The sequence below is a fragment of the Xiphophorus hellerii genome, chromosome 4 (genome assembly GCF_003331165.1).
Source record: "Xiphophorus hellerii strain 12219 chromosome 4, Xiphophorus_hellerii-4.1, whole genome shotgun sequence".
NCBI lineage: Eukaryota > Metazoa > Chordata > Actinopteri > Cyprinodontiformes > Poeciliidae > Xiphophorus > Xiphophorus hellerii.
Window position 1 is genome coordinate 20,321,214 of NC_045675.1, and position 24,628 is coordinate 20,345,841.

At 38.7% G+C, this 24,628-nt stretch overlaps 1 protein-coding gene across 1 annotated transcript in view; it reads right to left on the reverse strand.

Annotated features, from left to right (window-relative positions):
* Positions 1–21,528: 21,528 nt before the first annotated feature.
* acsf3 (acyl-CoA synthetase family member 3) overlaps positions 21,529–24,628 on the reverse strand; it is a 30,925-nt gene continuing 27,825 nt past the window's right edge. The window contains exon 10 of the mRNA XM_032561177.1: positions 21,529–22,903. Within this exon, the coding sequence (XP_032417068.1) occupies positions 22,789–22,903 (115 nt within the window). The 3' untranslated portion in view covers positions 21,529–22,788. The remainder of the gene's footprint in view (positions 22,904–24,628) is intronic.

Here is a 24,628-nt window from a genome sequence, read left to right on the forward strand (position 1 = left end):
TACTTAAAAAGTATAATTCAACAATTTTGGAGTAGGGTAAAATTAATTTCTTGTCCAGATTTGGATGGAGGCATTAATACCAGAGATTAATAACCATGTTGCATTAGGGCAATAGAGAGCCACACACAGTAGCAAGAAGGGAGCAAAGCTTTGAGTTGGAACAGGGAAACAGATGGTCTGGATCTGTCTTAAAGTCTAAAAATATTCAGCACCTCAGAAGATCAAAACAACACCACATTGTTTTCATTCATGAGTTAAGAGCACGGGTCACTTTTCAAAAACTAACGACAAAAGCTGCACAGGGTGGATACACTTCTAAAAAACCTTGGTTCAACAATAGCAATAAACAGATATAAAACTGATAAAATAAATAAAAAAAGCCCATTTCAAAAATATCTAAAACACTGATAAAATTAGACATTACAAATAAAACTATCTGATATCAAAACTGGTATTTAGTAATGAATGATCATGGTGGAATTAAAGTCAGCAGCAGCTTATTAAAAATGGTTAAAAAACATGGTAAAGACACAGTTAAAAAAGGGTTTACCACCAAATCCTCTTTACTACACAGTAAAGTAGTTGCCTCTATTTCTTATTTGACCACAAATCCATCATTACAAATTACATACTCCTCTTTCCTCCTCTGATTTACCTTAGACTGTGAAGTATAGTGGAGAGAAAGAGTGGGAAAATCAAACTGGGTTGGCCTGGATTCTCTAAGGTCATAATGGAAGAATATGATTTAATGGAGGTGAAAGAGGAGGCAGGAAGTGTGAGGATTCAACATGTAGCTATGCTGGAGTGAGTGCCTACATACTGAGACATGGCGCGTTACTGGGACTGGTATGGGTTTGGTCTTTCCACCAGAATTTTAATTATGTCATAATTCCACTCTAGAACCATGTTTCCAATTCATGTTTTCAGAGGTCTGATCTGCTTTTTTGACTGCAACAGCAAAAAGCTTTGTATGACAATCCTCTTTAGTTAACCATGAAAGGTTTGCCAACAAGAAGATTGTTTTTGATCAGCTGTTCCTCCGCAAGTGGTAAGATTTTTGAGACGTTCGTGAAACAATTTTGAAAAATTCAGAGAGTACGGCGAGTCTCCCCGTGCAAACTCTCAACTTAGCATGTTGTGCACTTGTTCTTTTGCAACATTCAGCTAGAACCGTTTGATCTTCTGCTATTTTAAACCATGTTGTCAGAGAATGAAGATGAAGATCTATGGTGCTCCACAGGAGAGCACGTCAAAGACGAGACTGCTATTCCAGCAATGCCTAAAATGTGAAGGAAGGACGTTCATGATCGATGCCGTCCAAGTGTTTGGGGAAATCAGTCCTGCTGAACAAAAGAGCTGCTGTTGTCCAAACCAGACATGAACAATAAATATGTACATTACAGGAAAAGAAGTATGGAGATAGTGTAATTCTTATATGTTTCACTGTATCTCCTTAGTGAGTTTTCCTGCAGGGTCTGCACTGATCTTTAGAATAACAGATAGCTCTAATAGCACAAGCAGAGAGTAACATTAAGAGGCATTGTAGGCAGTAATTTGAAAAGCAAATGTCAAAGTTGAATATACTATTGGTGCAGTGCTAGAAATCAGAGCAGTAAATTTACTGCATGCTGGAAGGATGCATGCAAGCTGAGTGGGCATCTACAGTATATGCTTGCATGTGTCAGTATACTTAGATGACAGTGTGAGAGAGTTTTGGTATAAAAGCCTGATTTTACAGCACCTGTCTCCGTCTGTCAGAGGCGATGCAGTTGGCAGCAGGAGCCGTCCTGATTTTTCACGTCTTTCAACCGGCCCCTCACAGATCTGCAGCTGGCTCTCGCAGGAGCGCAAACATACATCTCACAAAGCGGAACAGCGCAGATAGCAGTTCTTTAAAGTAGGTTAAAGTTTGTTTCTCATGAGCAATGCATGGCCCAAAGAGAAAATTTGTAGATGAGCTTATTTAAATCTGGCTTCAGAAAGTTTCAGCTTCAGTGCTCTGCTGCCCACTGCTGGCAGCAATCACTTTAACTCTGAGAAATCTGGCAAATTTTTAAATCGCTTCTTAAACCATATTTGTATTCATTGCATTTAATTGAGGCTTGATGCTGTAACTTTTCTGTTGTGATGTTTTATTATTATTATTATTATTATTATTATTATTATTATTATTATTATTATTATTATTATTATTATTATTATTATTATTATTATGCCATCATAAAGACAAAGAGAAAAGGCAACATCTATTGTACTTCAACCATCCAATGTACAATACGAGGTTTGAACTGTATTTCTCCCTAAAACTAAAGTATCTAGTTTAAATCCTTGACACAAACAAGAAAGATGAAAGACAATGTAATAAAAAACAACTTTTGTTATTATATTAGCAATATTTAATATTGACAGTATAGCATACCACCAGGGCAGCATAGCATGGGAGTGCCAAAATCAGTAGAAAAAGAAAACCTCATTAGTTTTGCCTACAAAATTTCACCACTCTGTGTCTGATAGCTCATTAAATATGGCACTAGACATGTTTATATTTCAAAAAATATTTTTTTATATTTCTGGCTAAAACCTCAACGAGATTATTCCGCACAGAACAGAAATATTACATTAATGTCTATAACTATAAAGTGGGAGCTGCACGGCAGAGAAGGCGGTCGTAGTTGCTTTACAGTGAGAAGGTCCTGGGTTCGAATCCCAACTTGACGTCTTTCTGTATAGAGTTTGTGTTTTCTCCCTGTGAATATTTGTGTTTTCTGTGAGTATCCTGGCTTCCTCCAATGGTCTGTTAGATTATTTGTTCTCTTAAATTTCCTTTAGGTGTATGTGCAGATGATTGTTTGTTGCCTATCGAGAAAGGCACCAGATTCCACTTGACTCTGCATGGAAGTGTTGGTTGGACATCAAACAGAAGGACCATAAAGTGGTGGAAATTAAAGTTGAAAAAGAACATGAGTGGGCCTGATTTATTGTATGTTTATATGTGGCAACTGTGTGAAATAAATGCCCTCCTGACACTACTAAAACATAAAAGAACAATACTACAACAACACCTAGTGTAAGAAGTAGTTTGTGAAATGAAAGGGGCTCTCTTTAATGAAATGCTCAATACTGATAGAGAAGTACAGTAGAGAAAGTATTAATCAAAAACAAGAAATAAATATAGAAATACTAGTAGCAGATCACGAATGAAACTTTTTAACAGCTTCATCACTTAGACTTTGATCATCTGCTGAAATTCTCTTATCCACTGTACTCATGTGGTTACAGTCCAAACTGCTGGGTTTTTGTACAGCAGTTTTCTTTGGTATGCAACACAAGAAAGCAAAACTAGCAGACAGGTTGAAATAAAGTCCCTCTCTGCAACTGTATGCCAACCATAGCTGCAGATTTACATATATTACCAACAACTTGAGACCCTGTTTTTATTAAAAACGAAGTCTTGTTGAAGGAGCCTGTGTGAAGTGCATGACTTTACCATCTTTGAATTACAGAAGAATATCTGTCTGACCAGGATGCGATGAAACGGCATTCTGAATTTCAAAGGCTTGTTCATGCACGGCCCCACTGAGGCGATAATAGGGAAGAAGCCCTGCAGTGTTTCAGAAGCTTGAGTCAGGTCATGATACAATGTTCCTCTGAACACACAGGTGGCTGGGAGCCCCACTGATCGGGAAATAAGAAACCAACCTGGTAGCTGTCAGGCTCACCAGGGAGACGGTAACACTATTAATGATGAATGGTTGGAAGGTGGCAGAATAAACCTGTACCTGGTTGTTATGCTAGCTCTTGCTAGTGGTAAAACATCTGGGAAAACATGTTTATCAAAAATAATTTTCAATAAATAAAGAATTTAACCTCTATCAAACATTTTTTTCCTGTCAAACTTTTGTTGGGTTCAGCCATTATTTCATTCTTTGAGGCTCCCTTCACACCTGATAAAGTGCTGCACTATGATGGTAAAAATCTGTGATATGTGATCTGTGCAGGGCCTTGGAGAGGTTTTACCAAGAGCATGAAGATACAAAAAAATTATATTAGAGTTCTGTGCAGCACTGCACTTCTACAGGGAGATAATTGTGGTTTATTATCATTGTAATGACATATGAGGGCTGTAAGGCACAGGAGGGCAATGGAGGCGTTCTCTTCGGCTGGTGTGCAACTGTATGATTTCTTTTTTGAAGATGTGACAACATGCTAAAATCCCTTGCACAAAGAAATTGGTAAGCACATGGGCTGTCCAATGTTGTAAGACACACCTCCAAATTATGCCTGCCCGTGCTCAGCTGTGCGGGTTGCTGGGAGACAAACGATCACCTGCATGTTTCTCAGGCTGTAATTTAAAGCCAGAATACATTCATCTGGCTGATAAACCTAAAGACTGAAGAACGAGGAAGAAGGCGGTGAAATAGTGCAAAATGTCTTTTGAATTTCTAAAAATAAATTCTTAATCTTTTGAAAAAGAAATATGTATTACTCTTGTTTAATATTTAACAAATCAAGCCCATACAAATATTTAAAGTGGTGTGGTTCTGAAACAGACCTGGCTAACTCTACTTTGTCTCATCTTTAACTAAAGTAGTGCGAATCGCAATCTTGCACTCTTGATGATAATTTATCAGTGCATGTTATTTTGCAAATTTATTCAGATAGTACATAAACTTGACAGTAATAGCCACAGGAAAGCCAACAACACAACACTTGCCGAGTTTAGGATCATAATTCAGTTGACAGGAAATCCATTATCAGCGTGGGCGATCTATAACAGTCTCTTAATTAGGCACCCAATTATTGTAAACTCCCAAAGTGCATCACAAAGCACAAATATAACTTTTTGCATGAATAATATGAAGAAAAAGCCATCATCTCACAAGTAAGATTTGGAAGTTACTCTCAATATCTTTAAAATGCTCAAAGAAAAAAGGAAAAAAAATGCAAAAAAGTAATTTTGCAACCCTTTTTTGCAACTTGGGTCACAGTTATCAACACAAATTCAGAATAAATTGCAACATTCAAAAAGTGAAAATTTATGTTTATTGATGGGTTTATGATGGTAAAACTCGTAGAGTAGAAAATTACCCGTTTCATACCCGGGATAAACTCTCAACCAACACTTCCAGTTTAAGTTAATTTGGGTCCATTTATAGATTACTCAAACTTAAAGTATCTTTTATTTTATCTGCCTAAAATCTTTTACTTTTGATGATACATTTGATATTTTCTTAATTTTCTAAGCCCCAACTAGAGCGAAAATATATATAAACAAAATTTTCTTTAAATCATATTTGACTTCTTGCAACGTCATTCATCATACTGCACAGTATTATTTATCTAAGACTGGCACAAAATTAAAAGTACTTGCAAAGGTAAAAACATTGTTTTCATGATTTAAATAAAAACATTAAAATGTTTCACTATTTAAGGATGATTTTATTTTAGAAAATAAGAAAATGAATTATTTATGTATTAAATAAAGAACCATCACAGAAGGAAATAGCTTTATTGACTTTAATGTGGGTAACATTTAGGAACACCTATTGAGCTTAAAACCATGATTTTAGTTTAATGATAATCCAGAGAATAATTATTGAGGACAGAAATATGAAGACATAAAAAAGTTCTTAAAGCTGTCAAAGCTAAGTACGACATCATTTAACTGTTTGGTAAAAAGTGTAAATATTTCATCCAGATTTGTGAAAAGAAAAAAAAAAAGATTAAAAAAAAGCAAAATTTTAACCCAGTCCAATAAATAATTGTTAGATTGTTTTTACACATTGGCATTGTGGAGGAGAAAAATAAAAACATTTTATTTTTGAATTCTAAGACCTATATACTATATTTTGATTAAATGCGCATCTTTGTGTTGCAAATCTTTTCTCTTTATGATCCTGCAGAGGGCAGTAGCAGGCTACACAAGCACTCAACTGGAGAGAGAAAAAGTACGTGAAGAACAAAACAAAAAATAATGACCCTAAGGACAGAGCTGGGTAACAAAGGTTAGAATAAACAGCAGTGAATTTAAATAACGCAATCAGAGGCACACAAACCTGTTCATTAAAGTTGCTGCTAGCTGCAACAGCAAGGCAGATTCTCCTGTGAAGTCACTTGGCCACCCAGTCTGCTGTTATTTTCTAAGAAGAATATTAAAATCCCACTTGTTTACATGGATTTCATGCCTCTGCTAATGTGGGGGAAAATAGCAGCTTTGAAAACTTGAACATTACATTGTAACATTTCTCGAAGGTGAGGGGTGTTTGGATCACTGCAGCTCTGCCTTCACCTCAGCTCAGCCTCCTCCAGGAGAGGTTGCCAATTAGAGCCTGCACATATGACACACTTGACTCCCCCGCTTGAACCATGGCTGGAGATAATAGGCCTCTTCCTGCAGTCCGATCGATGGCTCACCGTCCCAGGGTGGATGTCTGCCTCACTGTATGTACAGTTCCTGCCAGGACAAATACACACACTTTCTCTCACTTTCTCTCTTCCTATACGTCGGGGAGTAAAATGTCAGTATTCAGTTTCTCAGACACAAATATAGGGCGGATATATAAGCAGCGTGCTCACATTGTTTTCTCCTACTTTGAAATGAAAATAATAAAAGATGGTGAGACAGGGCTCTCTGCAGAAAACCTTCCATGCAAAGTGGAGTCACGAACAATATTTATAGAGATAATGCATTTAACCATATGCATTGGTGAATTAAACTCGACGTGAGGCATCAGGCTTCCATGGGAGTTTGTGACTCTTGGATATTTGTTGTGTTCAGTAATAGGATGGCAGCTTGAATTAATGTGCTCTCAGCAGTCAGGCCACTGCTCTTCCAGACATCTCGAAGCAAAAACATCACCATAAAGTAACAAAACTAGAACTCCAACTCAGTTTTCTCACTTAAACAAGTGTGGAAATGAATGATTCTCGTTCTGGCGGAAGGGGGAAAGTTTTTGGGGAAGATAAACAGAAGAGACAGCGAGAGAAGCTGCAGGTGAAGAACGGAGAGGAGTTGATGAAGGTTTCTCCATGCCTCTTCTAGATGGGGCGAGGTAGAAAAGTGCAAGTATGAGCCTAGACCGCCTCCGTCAGCTGTCAGCGTTCTGGATGTCAGGCCTACCCGAGGCGCCTCGTCCTCCCTCTTTCTCCCTCTCTTCCCTGGCAATGTCATGTTGTCAGCCCACATATGCTTGTCTGCAGAGGAGAGAGGAGGAAGGGGGTTGGGTGGAGGAGCCGTAGCATGAGGGCAGCCTCCGTCTTTTTCCTGTCGCTGTTGACACTCGTCTTCTTTCCTGACGTTGTTCCATTTTAACCCCTTCAGCTGCTCCTCAGTCCTCCGCCTTTGCTGCTCTCTTGTCTCTGAGCTTTGATAATGTCAATTACAATCACCCAACTTTCACTTGCAGCATGACTCTGTCCTTCTGCCATTTTCTGCTCGGCTCTCATCATATGCATAGTGGAGTGATGCTGTTCCGTAAAGCCGGTAATCTCAACCAACTAAAAATGTTTTTTTTTTTCTTTAAATACCAGAATCAAAGTTTTTGTAATCTCACAATGAATCAGAACATGTTCTGGGGAAGCTAATATATGCCCTCTTTTCTTTATGAACTGCCTTTAACTTTGAACTTTAAATCATGAATGCTGTTTTATGCACAAAACACTTTTTCTTTACTTTTATTAGAATAATCTATTAACTATAAATTCTCACAAATACTTCCAGTAAACTCTCTGAAACAGAGTATTTGTAAATATTTTCATTTCAGTGCTCTGTCTATCCATTCACACTCCTGGTAACCTTATAATAAATCCATCTTTTATGCAGAAGATTAACATGTCATTGAGAAATTCTGGGAAATCCGGCCATTAATTTGGTGCATTCATTCAGCAGGCAAACAAGTCCTATATATATATCCACCTTCATTCAACTGTTTTCAGCATCATCATCATCATTTTTTTAAAGATCAAAATGTTACTTCTTCAGGTTTTAACACTACAAACTGAAGTCAGCTTTATTTTCAAATGACATCCTGGCATAGTCTTGAGCAGATGCTGGTTATATTAAATCAATGCGGATATTTTTATTGAAACTTTTTACTACAAGTTAAATAGAAAAAGAGGATGGGTTATTTCTGAGTTAAAAGAAACGTCAGCTTGGTCTTCTTTCACTTTACCTCTATTTCAAATTTAAAGCTTAGACACCTGAATAAATGGCATGACCTGGCCTTGAAAGAAACGTAAAAGTATCATCATCCACACTTTAGCCCCCTGTTTCTGTGCTTTTATCCAGATGAGAAATCACTGGGATTGGCTAGCAGTGAGTCAGTCGTATGAAAACAGCAGCCGGCCGCCTATATCTGTATGGGTAACAGCCCTCTCGCCCCGGTGACCTGCCCCTGGCACCTGCCACAGGGGGTTAAGAGACAACCCATCAATCAAGCTTAGAGCCCTGGGCACCAAACCTCCTCTCTATCTTTTCGACCAATCCATCCACGTTCTTAAGACTCATGATGCAAGTCTTAACTCACTCATTACATTCAGCACACATGACCTAAGATCCAGCTTCCACACAAAGAGGATATCTATATTTGAATCCAATGTCCCACATCACTGTCTCAGTATGCATGTCACAAGGTAACTGTAACTTATGGATCTGCTGGAAGGGATTATTCTTGATGCACCATTTTTAATGTCCAAATCTGATAAAATAAAATAAAAAATAATTTATTTTAACTGAAAAATAAAAAAATAAAAAGCCTGCAATATTCACACTTTTATCACTGACAAGACTCCATGTGATGTTATACTCAATATTTTTGCCATTTTCTCTTTTGAAAGATGTAGTATATCTACATTAAACCTATCAAAATGTGAGAATATCACAACCAGACAGAAAAATCCATTCAGTTAATCTATCCATTAATTGAATTGTGCCATCAAGTAGGTCATCCTACTAGATGGCACAATTCAGTTCTGACACAATTCAGTTCCGACACAGAGTTCTTCAGTTCTGTGTCAGATTTGTGCTACATTTTTAGGAAAAGGACTTTTGGAAACTTTCATCTGCTGTAAAAAAAAATTTTCCAGACAGAAAATGAGTGTAAAAACTGCCAAAGTCTAAAGGAAAACTTTAAAGACCTTCGAAAACCCTGAAAAACGATTGATCGGAATGATTTAAAAATGACTAGAAAGGAAGACATTTCTAAAAAAGGTTTCAGAAAGGATCAAAAATTTTGCACAATACTAACAATTGTGACGCCATATTTTAACCATACTGCCCATCTCTCGTGTAATTTGTGCTGTTTAATCAGCAAAAACCAAGAGAAAAATCTTTTCCTGTAGAATCTAGAAAAATTTACTAAGTGCTCAATGAACTTTCTGCTCGCCGGCATTAAACTTTCACATCCACACCTGCACATGGGCACAGAAAGCACAAATGGGCAAAACAAGAACTCCTTCTGTCAACACTGACACAAACACACGTATCTGCTCACGCTCACACTCGCCTCCTGGCTATGAGTACCCTTGCCCTGAGTGCTCCCTCGCTGCAGTCTCCACAGCAAGCAGAGAGGCTGTCTGAGTGCTTTATGTTTGCTGTAACACAGAGTCATGGCCAGCACAGCCATTGATTTGTCAACAACATAGTGATACACTGTGGATGGATAATGGCCCATCTTGTACAGTCGCTGCATTTTTCTGGACAGCCCAGAAGCATCTGTTGTTGTGTTCTGCTTTCTCTCTTTCTTTCTTTCTTTCTTTCTTTCTTTCTTTCTTTCCTTCCTCCTCCTCTACTCACTCCTCCCTCCCTCTCTCTCTCTCCACCCACCCACATCCTTGCAGTTAGAAAACAATACGAGAAAAGCAATGTGTCTTGTTCAGCTACTAAATAGCTGTCTGGTTTGTGTCTCCTGAGGTGTTCGCACATCAGTGGCTGGCCCATCTATCAGGTCCATGCACGGCCCTCAAACCTGCAGGTATAAAGATGATAGATATAGCACTCTCTAAAAGGGGAAGGGGAAAAGATGAATGGATACAGAGAGAGACAGTTACAGATATCAAAATGGAGTGACTGAGGCAGAAAAAATGATGGAGTTAAAGAGGAAAAAAAATGCTGAAAACTTAGAGATGAAAGAGGGTGAGGTGCAGAGCGAAAACATCCACAACAGGAGGTGGCTGCACCGGCTCTTCATCAACATCATCAGTGAAACTGAACTCCATGTGGTTAGTGGAAATGATCTATATCTGAAATGACTTGCATTAACTTTTAACTAAAAATATAAAATAAACACAACGTGTTGCAACACATAAATCTAATCAGTAAGGTAGTTAACACATTATAATTCCCTTTCATAAGCTGATTACAAACAGTTTTTTTTATTTTAATTTTTATTTTAACTATGATTAACTATGTTTTGGGTTCAGTTTCACCATCTTTTAGTAATGAAGAAATTACTAAAAGAAAATGTGTCAGGCATCATGAAGTATGCAAAAACATAAGAACAGATGAGAAATGGCATTCCTGAGATCTGTCAGTTCAGAAAGCGTCACTAAGTCATTTCTAGGGATTTAGTGAACTGTAGTGAAAGCTTTTACTCATAGATGGAGAAAATATGGACCAGTGGTGAATTGAAGGTCTAGTTTAAGTGTGGACTTAAATCTGAATGATACCTTGTGACATGACACTAAAACGGCAGCTGGGGCAAGACTCTAATGCTGATGAATTAAAACAATTCTGCAAAGAGTCAGCAGAAAATGATGATGTAAGAGAACCACTGTCAGGTGTCACAAAACGTTTCTGGCAGTTGTTGCAGCCAAAGGTTTCAGACAAGAATTTCTACTTTTTGTATGGTCAGGTTGGTTTGGAAAGCTTTTTTATTAATAAATGAAATAGTTTGAAAGCTGTATTTTTTTTATTTTCTCATTTTTCATGATTGAAAAGAAATAGCCTTTGCTTCTTGATTGCACTGTAGACACAAAAACACATATCACCAAAACAATTTACAATTACAGAAGACCATTTGATGGTGCCAAAGACAAATTAAGAAGGCCTCTATGAGAACAAATGCAATGACGGATTCATAAAGAAGTGATACAAGCTATTCCAGGCTCCCTGTGCACATTCCCCATTCCCTTCACTGTTTGATTAAACGGCATCCCCCCCACCTTTCCCTTATCTGAGCCGTCGCTGCATGAAGGAGCTATCTGCTGTGTGAGTGGCAGACGGCAGCCTGCTGCCTCTGATAGTGCTCCACTTTGGCTAGGTAAATAGAAACTTAACTGAACTGAAACAATTTAAACAGCCTAAATGTAAGGGGATTAAAACTGGTCAAACAGTGGCTGAGCACAGGGATGGCTCCTAGCTAGTAATGCCCCACTGCAAGAATAAGCAATATGTTTTAAAAAGTAAACGGAAACAAACAATGTCAAAAAACAGAGAAAAACAGAGGACACATAGCTTGCTTTTGATGCCTTGGTGCTCTTTGACCTACAAAACCCTCTCCTACGCCTGCAAAATGTTGCATGCAAACATACAAATGGCAAAAGGCAGAAAAGGCAGGACAGACCCGGGGACAAGTTTCCGGCTGGACGCCCTCGCATCGCAGCCAGTCTTGCCCTGCTCTGCCCAAAGGCCGTTTCCAGACTGGGCAGTGGAGTGAGCGACCCCGCCTGACTCTAACTCTGTGTGGCAGGGGGACCTCAAGACAGATGCTCCCTGCCACTGGCATGGTGTTGAAGAGGAGATGGTATTCAGTCTGCAGCAGACAGCAGTGAAAATTCAGAGGGAGGAAAACAGATAGAGAAACTGAATGCTTGAATGGCAATTGTGTGAAGGAAGTGAAGGAGGAATAACGATGGCAGGGTGGTGAAGATGGTGTTGGTTGGGGGTAGTGTGGTGGAGGCGGATGGGTGTGTGGGGGTGGCTGTAAAAAGGAGAAATAAATCAAGTCAAAGCAATTTGTGGCAATGGCTGCTGCAGTGTCATTAGGAATCCCGTCACGCAGCAGCTCCTCTGAGCAGTCAGCAGGCGCAGGTTGACAGGAGGCCAAAGAGGAATTTTAATTTTTACTCCCTGTCTCACAACTCCCACCTCACATTCGTTTCCTAACCAGCGTCTGCCAATAGTGGCCTTCAAACTCATCCACCACTGGCAGCCTGTCCTCCATTAAACCTCTTTGATATTTTACTCGAAAATCAAACCTAACATATCTCCCACACAGCTTCTGGATCAATGATTGTCAAACATTGACAGGCAGTGTAATGTATTTCATGCATCGACGGATTATAAAATAAGATCCCCCTGGGCAGTGACATGAAAAAGTCCCCCCATTTTATTTGAAAAGGACAAAAGAACCAAACAACCAAAAACACCCACTGAGATAAAAAAAAAGGTCCCATCAGTAGATAAACTACTTCACATATTCTAGATTATGTTTTTAAAGTAATTTAAATGACTAAGTATGAGTCACTTAAAAAGTCTTAGTTTGTGGTGATTTCATGTCTTTTTAAAAATGATTTCCAATTCATTCACTTTTTCACATTCCATTGTCATTCTGACATTTTCATTCTGCAATTTCATTCTAAGTCTATTTGGTGTTTCATTGGGGCCTTGAACCTCGTACATTAAGAATCTAAATGAAGAAAGGATAATCTCCAACATTAGTGCACTGCCTTGCTCCGGATTAGTAAAATAAGGATTTTAGCAAATTTTTTATTTATTAGCTTTGTTTAGCATACTGAATGGAGCAAGTCAAAGTAAAACAACATGCTACTGACACCCCACACACTGGCAGCATTTAGGCTAACATTAGCATTTGGCCAATTTTACGGTAAACACTAATTTTAACATACTGAATGGAAGAGGTCCATGATAGTGAACAATCTTGTAATTCTCCACAAACTATTGAGTACATTGTAGCTTACTTTAGCACCGATAATAATTTTTAGCATCAGAATGCTGGGTTCCAGCTGTCAGGGACACTTTGTCAGGCCCCGTTTAAATTTCTTCAGAAATTTTCTAGTATTACCTGTTATTAATAGATGAGTGTTTTTTTCTGGTAACGAACTGCCACGAAGTATAAATCAGATTTTTACTTTTGTATTGAATGTCTGTTTTAAACTATATTTACCACCAATGACAACCTCCCCTCCAAATATTTTCACTTTACTGCAAAATTCACCAACTGCACAATTCTTGTTAAATATTAAGTATTACAAAATACATAGTATTTCAAAAGAGCAGAAGAAATCTTATGTATTTTGAACAATAACAATATTTGTTGTTAGTCTGTTGCTAAGAGATGAGCGTTTTTCCTGGTAACTAAGTGCCACAAAGGAAACATCTGATTTTTACTTTTGCAAAATTTACAAACTGTAAATTTCTTGTGTCTAAGCAGAATTTCAAAAGTGCTCATGTTTTATAAACAATTATTAATTTGTTGTTAAGAGAAGAGCGTTTTTTTCTGGTAACGAACTGCCACGTTTGTGTTGAACGTCTGTTTTAGGATATAGTCAACACCAATGACAAAAACCCCCAAAACATTTTCACTTTTCTGCAAAATTCACCAACTGCACAATTATTTTCAGTAATATAAAATAAGTAGTATTTCAAAAGAGCAGAAGAAATCTTATGATTTTAGAACAATAACAATATTTGTTGTTCATCTGTTGCTAAGAGATGAGCGCTTCTTCTGGTAACCAAGTGCCACGAAGTATAAATCAGATTTGTACTTTTAGGTGAATGTCTGTTTTATAGTATATTTGCCACCAATGACAAAAACCCCCCAAAACATTTTCACTTTTTTTGCAAAATTCACCAACTGCAGAATTCTTGTTAAGTAGTATAGGATAAGTAGTATTTTAAAAGAGCAGAAGAAATCTTATGCTTTTTGAACAATAACAATATTTGTTGTTAATCTGTTGCTAAGAGATGAACGCTTCTTCTGGTAACCAAGTGCCATGAAGTAAACATTTGATTTTTACTTTTGCAAAAGTAAAAATCAGAAGGCAGTGCATTATCATTATCACAAACATCAGCAGTGCATTATCACAAACAGCAATGCACTGCCCACATTAGCAGTAGTCTTTTCCCTAAAATAAGTGTAGCTATATGTTTTGTATTTATTAGTTGTGTTTAGCACACTGAATGGAGGAAGTCAACGTCAGACAACATCCAACAGGTGGGAACACTTTGGCAGGCCCCGTTTAAATTTCTTCAGAAATGTTCTAGTTTCCTCTGTTCTTCTGGGACACAGTGCCATGTCAAAAATACATTTTTTTCAGACAATAGCTTGCAGAGTTCGAAATTAGCTTTTGAGTGCAAATAGAACATTTCCTCTTCAGATATATTTAGAGTGGTCAAGCCCTGTATACACAACATGCAAAAAAGCATAAACTGCAAGGAAGAAAGGATGGAAGAATTGTGGAAAGGAGCAACAAGCAGGTGGTCAAATTGACAAACAGATAGATGGTGAGATGAATGGAGGGATAAATAGACAACAAGATGGACATCAAGATCAATAGCAGTGAAGCTTGGTGCTGACTTTATGTTGTTTTTGCCTTCTGAATTAAGGAATTAAGAGTAAAAGTCAAAAATGCATCAAATTGTGGTGGTAAAGCGTTTTATCAAAATCACAACAATTAAGCAAAACAACATATACACAACTTATAGGAAAGATTTAAAACGCACTGTGTGGAGTCAATGAGTGAAATTACAGGGATGATACAATATGATACATCTTAAAAATGGTTAGGGGTATATAAGTGGTAAATAAAAAAACAACATAGCAGATAAACTGAAGCATTACTCATAGGAAAATAAACTTATACAGCATTACACGGGGAGATGCTGCACAAACACACACAGATAAGTAATGTGTTTCCAGCGTTGCCAGCAGAAGACAAAGTGGTAATAATGCTGCCGGAGCAAAGCAGGGCAGAGTAATGCTGCACATTTCTCCTCTCAGCTGCTACTTTAATAAGCAGGCAAAATGGCCACTGCTGAATAATTAATATGTGGCTCCATTAACATCATATTAGAATGCATTCTATCTCTAATTGATTTTTTTTCTCCTCCTGTCTGTTTATTTATTTATTTATTCCGGTTGAAAACTTTTACTCCATCAGCAGACCACTCCGCGTCCACAGCGCGGAGGGTGAAATATGGCTGCTGCTGTTTAAATGTCAGCTTTGTAATTACACATGGAGCCACGAGCTGGGGCAACCCTGCGGCCTGAGGCCCTCTGATTTATGGTCGGGCACTGATCACACATCACTGCACAGACACATGCAGACAAAATGAATCCGAACCCTTTCCACTCTCCACTTCCAGACAACAAACCCAACTCATTTAACACAGGCCTTCTTATCTCAGCAGAGTCGGTTTCATGTGTTGCAGCCGAGCAAAATTAAGAGTATGTGAATCTGCAAAAATAAATCAAAATTTTTTTTCTATTAGGTAGGTGTCTCTGAAATTGTCCTGTTAAGCACAAAATAAACAAAAAGCTAACAGTTGCTAGGGCTGTGGAAAAATGTGAGCTAGAGCTTTTAGATTGAGAACTTAAATTATTAAATCCCTTTTTGGGACAAAAACAGAATTAAAACTCTAGAATTGTGATTTGTGATTTAATATGTCAAATCCAAACCATTTTATTCTTAATGTTTATTTTTCTCGATAGTTTAATGTTTCTATGAATTATGGAAATGATCATGAAGATGCTCATATCTCATACATATGTTAATCTAACTCAATTTTATCAAGACTTTGTATTACACTCTGTTCCCATGTACAATGATTTTGATACCCATTTGGATATCGCCCAGCTAATTACTATTAAATGAGACAGATTATGATGTCTGATCAAAAGTAACTAAGCAACCTCCTGCTGAGAGACATTTAACTGCACCACATTTCTTTAGAGTAAACTATAAAAGGAAAACAGAAAAATGTGTTTGTCAAGGCGGGTAAAACAGTTTCTCTGTCGGATACAAACTGATGCCTGGTTGGTGGTTCCATCTCTGTTTTATGTACATATTCAAATTAAAAAATATTTTACTGATCCCAAAGGGAAATTAAATGCTCATATTAATTCTGATTCTTCAAAGAGTTATTATAGATTGTGATGGCTGTTGGCAGGAAAGACCTCTTGTAGCAGTCTGTATTACAGCCAATCTGAAGAAGCCTCTGACTGAAGACATTCTGTTTTCCCAAGAAGAGTATAATATGCATAAAAAAGTCTGATATAAAATAACTAAAACTAATTAGGATTGGAATGGAGAAAAGGGAATAATTGTCACAAGAGGTGAATAGAGCATTTAGAGACAGATGAAAACAATGATGTCTACTGTGTTTGTAGACAGTCTATAGTCTCTGTGTTATTTTGTGAGTCTAAAATAACAAAGTTTATACTGTTAGAGTCCGACTGGAACGAGACACAGCAGTAATATTTACACATTTTAGGAAAATAGTCATTATGGTTATCATTAAGCTGTGATTGCAAAGACAGAGCTTAAAAAAAGAAACCCTCAGTCTGTGATGGGACAGCATGTTCTCACCCACAGGACATTACAGAACAGAGTAAAGAAATGTGATCAGATGTTCCTTTCTACCAGAAGTCAATATTCATCTCCATGGAGCGGTGATTTTTGGTAAACATGGCTATTTATTGACCATTGTTTCACTTAAAGCAAAGTTATACAGAATCAAAAATTAAATTCAAAGTAGTTTAGATAGCCTAATAATAAAAATGAGCCATAAACTCTTGATCTTTCCAACTGTATTGAACTGCAAACAAATAAAAGTGATCCTTTCACCAGGACCCAATGTCCCCTCCCTGTTTCTTTTTGTTCAGCGGTCTAACACACTCTAGTGGCATGTGAGACACCCCCCACCACCGCCGGTTCAATACACCCTCCCTCATGCACTCCACCCATCTGTCAGATTATAGGCAGAGATACCTGCTGGGAAAACCAATCTATATCTGGATGAATGGAGGAGGAGAGGCAAGGCCAGATCAATGTACAGATATTGATACAAGCAGCCATGCAAGGAGACTCCTCTCCTTCTGAACTCATTCTCCTTCTCTCTGAAAAGATTAAGAATCAAGATGAGCTGCTGAGTAAGGCGTGTGAGTGTATGTGTGTGTGTGTGTGTGCGCTGATGACAAAAGAGACACGGTAGCATGCTGGCAGATACTGTAGATAGAGAGAGAACGGAGGACGGGAGGGAGCGGAGATACATAGAGGAGACACGGATTACCACCACAGAGCTCAGTAATGGCGTGAAAGGAGCACGTCAATAATGAATACCTCCCATTACAGAACGATAGACTGCTGCTGCAGCCTGCGTGGCACAACACCTGCTGACTCCCTGATCTACCTGAAATTACTCTGATGCTCTCACACTGAGCTTCTCTGAGCTACAACACACACTGACTGACTGCAGAGAGTGGAGAACACAACACTTCACCGCGCTACTGCATGCACTAAACCCAACGCGGGGAGATGCAAAACTGAATTCATTTTCCAGCACAGTAGATAAGTTGAGCATCAGGGTCTGAACTCGTCTGACGACTCCCCTGTCGGAGGGCGAAGGCTCCCCTCCCTTCAAAGAGACGAGGCTTGACATCCAGGTGTTTTATAGTATTTGTGGCTCTGATCATCCATCAAGCCGATCGATCACTCTCCCAGCAGCTTTTATTAATGATCTTGTCAGCCAGCCCGCTCTCTGGTGCAGCCGCTTGTCCAGAATGATAGATCATTAGCTAGTCTGCTTGCTATTTATTCTCTCATGACCTTGTCTCTCTCCATTGTTGAGTGGGCCGAGTTATGAGTGCTAGAACATGATTATTCGGTATTGATCTGTGTTTTTTTTTTCTTTAAAAAGTTTTTATTTTAACAAGAAAGTGCTGGAGTAAAAGTTTGCATGCAACATAGCTAGTTTTCAAAAACTCACCTTGGACAAAATTTGCCATTTGTTTGGAGTTTTTAGCAACTTATTTGAACTTGTCAACTACAAGCCTATTAGAAAACATAATTCGTTTTTGTTAAAAAATGTGTAATGTTAGCAAGGTGCATCTCCACTACAAGATTGTACAAACTGATATTCTGGCTGGGTTTCAAGTTGGATGAGGACAACGGTCTTAAGCATCTAACACGAAGTTATCGCATTAAAATCAACTTCATAAAGATCTTAAAGGTAACGTCAGAGGAATAATTTTGTATTGTATTTGTATGTTTCTTTTTTTATATAGACTTTAAATCAAACATCCACCATCACACCATCATTCATCCTTTAATGATTGAAAATGTCCAAACAAAAATGTTCTGCCAGTTTATCAAAGAGCTGTTAATGCTACAGGGAAAGATTGCCCATCACAGCGACATTTTCAGGCCTCAAGCGATGCTGCTAGTAAGGCTGAAAACGCATTGTGGAACATCTCAATGACACACAGCAATAAGAGGCGGGGAAGAAAAACTGTAAGACAGTCGTAGAATAAGAAAAAGAGTAAAATATCAACGAAGAAAAGGCAGCATGAAAACAGAGAGCGATTCAGAGGAAGTTTCACAGGAGTGAAGCCCAAGGCTGAGCCAGTGAGGTGTAAGTAGCTTTAGAATAAACATGAGCTCCATATAAACAACAACCTGCCAGTACAAGCATCGGTTAAGCACCCACACAGGCCTAGTGGCACTCTGAATCCACTCGTGTGTATGTAAACTTGGGTGTCCCTGGGGCTGATGAGCCTTCCCTGTCATCCTCCCATCACTCTGGCTCTCTGCCCACTTACATTCATAAAGCCTGTCATGTTGATCAACTAGCCGCAGGCACAGGGCCTTTTGTGACTGTCAAAAGTGTGCATGTAAATGTTTGACTGTATAATTATAGCCCCATTTTCTGTTTGCTTCTGGAATGTAAAACAGCACAGCGGCGTATGAACGCTTTGCCACGAATCCAGAAGCTACTGTGTTTGTTTGTCTCGCTACTTGAGTCTGACCTGTTTATTATTCAGTTTAAAGAGAAGAGGGAGGGACTTTGTTCTCCTCCAGAATCATTCATGATGGATGGCTTTCATGTTCAGAGAAGAGTGGCAGGCAGAGAGATGTCTGCGGAGTTGCAGTGAGAGGATGTGTGTCAAAATAACATAAAATATACGTCCAAATCCTCAGAGAGAGCGCTGCTACACTGCTGACCTCTCTGCATTGTGAATCAGGCTCTACAAACAGTGACGATCTGAGCATGTTTTAAAATTACTTTGTACATGTACACTATAGGCCAAAAGATCGGAAGCGTCTTTAACTTCACAACATGGAAAATCTGTTTGGGAAACATTTACTGCAATACTCAGTAAATTTGAATAGAAATTTCAGGATTGAAATTCTTAGAGCCAGGATTGAAAAGATTTACAAGAGTCATGACTTCAGTGCAATAATTACAAAAAAAAGAAGAAAAATTGTGTTTTGATGTGCACAATATGAGTAAGTGGCCAAGGCGTCCCTGAACAAATCTAGTTCAAAATCTAAAATACTGTATCATGCTTTACTCCATGTTTAAAGTTGTACAAAACCTTTTTTTTATTTGTGAAATCACAAACATGAAGCATTTTGGGGCTTTGTTTTTGCATCAAGTTGACCAGAAAATGAGATCAGAATAGAAATACGCCTCGGAGCACCTTCATAAACAAAAATGTAACACTAAATAAAACATGTTAGCATATGACATCATGGGAAGTATTTTGTGTCATTTTGATGGGACATAAATTTGCGATATTTTCTGTGAGCTTCTGTCTTTAGAGTTCTCTACAGCCGACCGTCTCCCTCAACTGAGCACCAAACCCTTTTCATCCTTCATAACCTCTATGAAGGTTCTCTGTAGTTTTTTCTTCCTCATAGGAAAACCACAGACACAAAAAAACACAAAACCTCACCAAGCATTTCTGATCTAGCTTCTAAAAACTAATCGTACAAGTAACTTTTCAGCAAGATACAAGGACTTGTTTTAAGTTAATTCCTTAGAATGGATGAAAAATTACTAGTTCCACTGGCAAATTATTTCACTTATAAGATGGGAAAATGTCTTATTAAGTGAATTAATCTGCCAGTGGAACTAGTATTTTTAAGCTTTTATTTACTTAAAACAAGCTCCTATATTGTGCAGAAAAGTTACCTACGAGGTAGTTTTGTCTTATTTCAGGTGCTCTAAGTTATTTGCACTAGACCAAAAATAGTTGGTAAGATTTTGCATTTTTACAGTGTGTGAACAAAAAACTCACTCAATTTGTAGCCTTTGATGGGACATGATCACTATTCAGACCTTGCAGGCAGGGTTGCATACGATGTGAAAACACAACCACAAAGACACAAACTCTCTTTCCGAATCTTAGTAAAACCAAAACATTTTTGAAAAACCTTTTGCACTCCATTGACACTCTCTCTGTCTCTCTGCCCTAAACAACCTCGACGGCATCCCTACAGGCCCCACCCTCCAGGACCCTAGAGCCCAATAAGCAGCCATCTGTAGACAACCTCTTTCACTACGCTCCAGCAAACAAAGGCAGAAGGTGGTTGAATGTGTGTTGAGGAGACAAAAAAAAGAGGTGAAGGCAGTTCAAGGGTACAAGAGCAGTGCCCTTCGACTGTCTGATCCCCCCCTCCACTCCTCCTTGACAACGAAAAACCTCCTCAGCACAACCTTCACACACACACGAGATGTTTCTGCATACCCAGGCCTCCTTCCAGTGGCTCCAGCCGAGGACCTGAGTGTCTTGCTAGGTGGGGAACCTGAGGGGCATTGGAGCTGTCCTCTGACTCCTCATCCATCCTACCCTGCCAGCCCACAGATCGATAGCACTGCTCTCTTAATCAGGTCTCTGGTGGCTGTGGGCGAATGGGCGTGTGTAGGTGTGTGCGGACAGGAGGCTGCATCAGCTGGGGGTTGCACTTCTATATCTTTCCATCTTCAGCTCCCTGCCCATTCATCATGACATGACTGTTTATCTCAACCTGATTTCTGTTCTACTTCGTCACCAACTTCACTTTGCATCACTTACTGAAAACTCCATGAATCTCTTCTTCCCATCCTTCCCCTCCTACCAACTTTCTCTCGTTATCGCTTCATTCTGGTATAAAGTTTTTTCTCCGCTCTCTCCAGTTTCAGTCATTTCCTCACACACACCGTCTACTCTGGCAGCGTGCCACGGCTCATTCAGAAGGAGTCTGGCAGCCGAGGTGATCCGTGCGCCGCAACAATCTGCTGTGACTTGTGATGAAGACAGAAGAGGCGAAGTATTGGATAAATTGAGAAGAGAAAGGATGAGAGGCGAGGAGAGCTAGCGGGGTGAGAGGGTTAGTCAGATGGAGTGTGGGGCATCCAGCTGTGGTGTTTTGCTTTGCTGCAGAAGCTGTTTTTGAGCTCTCATCACACCTGTGTAGCCAAATTTATACACACACACACACCCCCCCGCACTCCCACACATTGAGGAAACCAGTGTAACAACATGCACAGGAGACAAACGTGTAAAAAAAGTTGGTAACTTTAGACACATTTCCAAAAATTTTTAATTACCACATCTGTTTTATGTACAGATATTCAAGTGAATCAATCTGTTTTTTTTTTTTACAAAGACAAAGTAATTTTCTCTAATTTAGAACAAGATTATCTGTTGTTAATTTATTCGTGTGTAGCACCGTATCATTGCACCGATAAAACCATGATGGCTTCAGGAGCAGTGAATCCTACAATAGCGCCGACTGCCGTCATTCACTTCTTCTGAACTTTTTTTCCTTTACATTAAATTCATCATTTGATTTTTTAAAGAGATATTGCAAGTAAAGCCCATTGCAAAACTATTTTTTTCTACATAAAACTTCAATCCCAAAGGTTGATACTATAAAGTTTCACGCTGCCATGTGTTATGAATCCAATGCAAAATGTCCGTGTAAATACTAAAGATTTATGTTATTGAATAAATCTATGATGGAAAGGTAATGTGTTAAAAATTAACAATGTAGCTTCTGCTTAAATTAAACCACTTAGAAAGGTTTTCATATTTCATTAACTTTTTCACATTTTGGCACATTATAACTACAAACTTCAATGTATTTTAATGGGGTCTAGATCCAAATCTAAAAAGTGAGGCCTGATATTAGTGAACAACCATCATCATGAAGACCAAGGAACACAGCAGGAGAAAGTTGTGAAATTTAAAGCAGAGTTAGGTTAGAAAACAATATCTGGATGTTGAAACATGTCTTCACCTAAAATGTCAGAGCAAATGGAGAATGGCGCTCACTCACCATATTCCAATTAAATATGTTTGTGTTTCACAAAATGTGAAAAAGTTAAAAGAATTAAACCGTTTGCTTAGGCTTTAGCAAAAAGTCCATCCTTTTCAGAACCAGTTTAGAGAATTAGCAAACATTTCAACTCAATAAAGAGAATACACAAAGTATTTTTTAAAACCTTTTGTCACATAACACACATTTTTAGAAACAGATTTGAATACTTCTTCTTTCTTTCCAAATTGCAAACCAATTTTTAACACACTGCCCTCATCATGGAGCGACTTTATTCTGCTTCATCAAAGTCTTTTAAACACCAACTGTAATAGTTGTGAGAAACAAGACCAGATTTGTCTCTATGGCAGTTTTGGGAGTTGGTTTCCAGTGAATATTAACCATTGTTCTGTTTCCTTTCACTACATTAGTGTGAAACGTCTGTCTGATCTGGAAGGAATATCCTGGAAGAGATGTGTACTTGAAGAAACAAGTTTCACTTTCACAAACATCAAAGACGTCCAGTCACGGAAAAAAGTGTCGCAGGAGGTCCTTCTTGTTGACTTTCCCCATCTGATTCCTCGGCATTTCCTCCACCAAGACCAGGCCTGTCGGGATGATGTAGGGCGCCATGTGCTCCCTGCAATAAACAAGACGCTTTACACACAGATGACTGTTTAGGGGGGAAAATGCAAAAAAGAATAAACAGTCATAAGGAGCACAAGGCTGACAAATATACCAACGTGAATGGGTGAGGGCGCACACTAATGCAACATCAAAACAACAACAACACAAAAATAAAAACAATTGCCAAAACAAAGGCTTGCCCCATGGCAGAGTAGTTGAGATAAGGAAAGAAACGTCCTTCATGTGCTCTGCAGCTCTCTGCCTTAATATCCCCAATTCCCTTCCAGACACAGACAATTCCCTTCATACAAAGCAACATAATCAAAACGAGATGAAAAAAACCTCAGCAAATAATAAAGAGAAAAACAGAAGGCTGTGATAATTAAAAGTGTTTTATTTTTCGGTTTTCACTGGTTGGCTGTTGTGTCGAGTCTTTAAGCCTGGAGCAGTTTTTATTATCTTCTAACCTAGTTTGTTTGTTTGCGTGTTATTGTGTGTGCTGCTGTTGTGTGAGTGAACATAATGAGTCATACGGCTGCCATCAAACACTCCTTTCAGCAGATGTCTCCGTCTGTCTGACTCAGGGAGGAGAGTCTAAGTAAATGTGCATGCATACATGTCTCTGTAACATGGCTTGCTCATGTCACCAATTTCTTCCGGGCAGCCGGGGTGTGTGAGTGTGTGTGCACGTCGCCATCAGAGCACAGTGGGTGTGATTCAGATTCAGAGTGACAGCTGAAGCCAGGGCACTGAAGAGTGAGCATCCATCTCCTTGTTTATGTCTCATTTTATCTGCCTCCGTTTCCTCCACACTCTCGACTCGGCAACGTGTTGGCACAGCGGCTCCGCTGGCAGGACCCCCGGCTGTGAACGCTGTGCCATGCGTATGTTTGCAGTTCAGCCCCAACGTGTCAACCTGGGTCACCGGCAGCGGTGCTAATCTATCAGACTGGAGCAGCGGGATCTAACATCTAGACTCCGTATGGAGCCGTCGGCCTGGACAAACCTGAGCTCGTACAGAATGTAAACAGGGAATGTCACTAATGGGATTCCTGTAAATATGAGTGGTTAGAAAAATAAAAAAAAAAATTTTAAAGTGTTTTTTTTTTCTTTTTTGCCAGTATTGTCTTAATCAAAAAGGTCAGGTAACTAAATCGTTTACTATTGGCTGTAATTACAAATATAAGAATGATTTAAATTTTGAAAACAAAGAAACACAAATAAAGACTCTGTATTTGTGTTCAGAATTTTAAGGACAGAGATTAATTTGATACATACTCTGTAACAGAACTGGAAACCAGACAAGGCAGGGAAGGACAGCATTTTTCAGAGCTATGTCCAAAAGACCCACCTGATCTTTGGAGGAGCTGTACAGCTCAGGTCGTATGTCTAGGATTTAGTATTTGCTATATAACCTAACCCTGCAGTAACCTGTTTCCACTACTTTACTCCCCTCCTGTCTTCTGTCTTCTTGGTGTGCTCACTTATGTTCTCTAACTGGAAAATAGTTCAAACATTAAAAGGAACAATCCCAATGATATGTAAACGTCATCACAAAAAACATGTTTCTTCATTATTCCAGAATGAATAATTCTTTTCATAATTTCTTTTCACTGTAACAATAAACTGATCATCCAGAAGTGAAGATGATGAAATTGATGGAAAAGATAAAAAAAATGGAGTGTTTGTGTGGAAGCTACAATCAGCTTCAGACAAAACAAACTCCACTGACATTCAG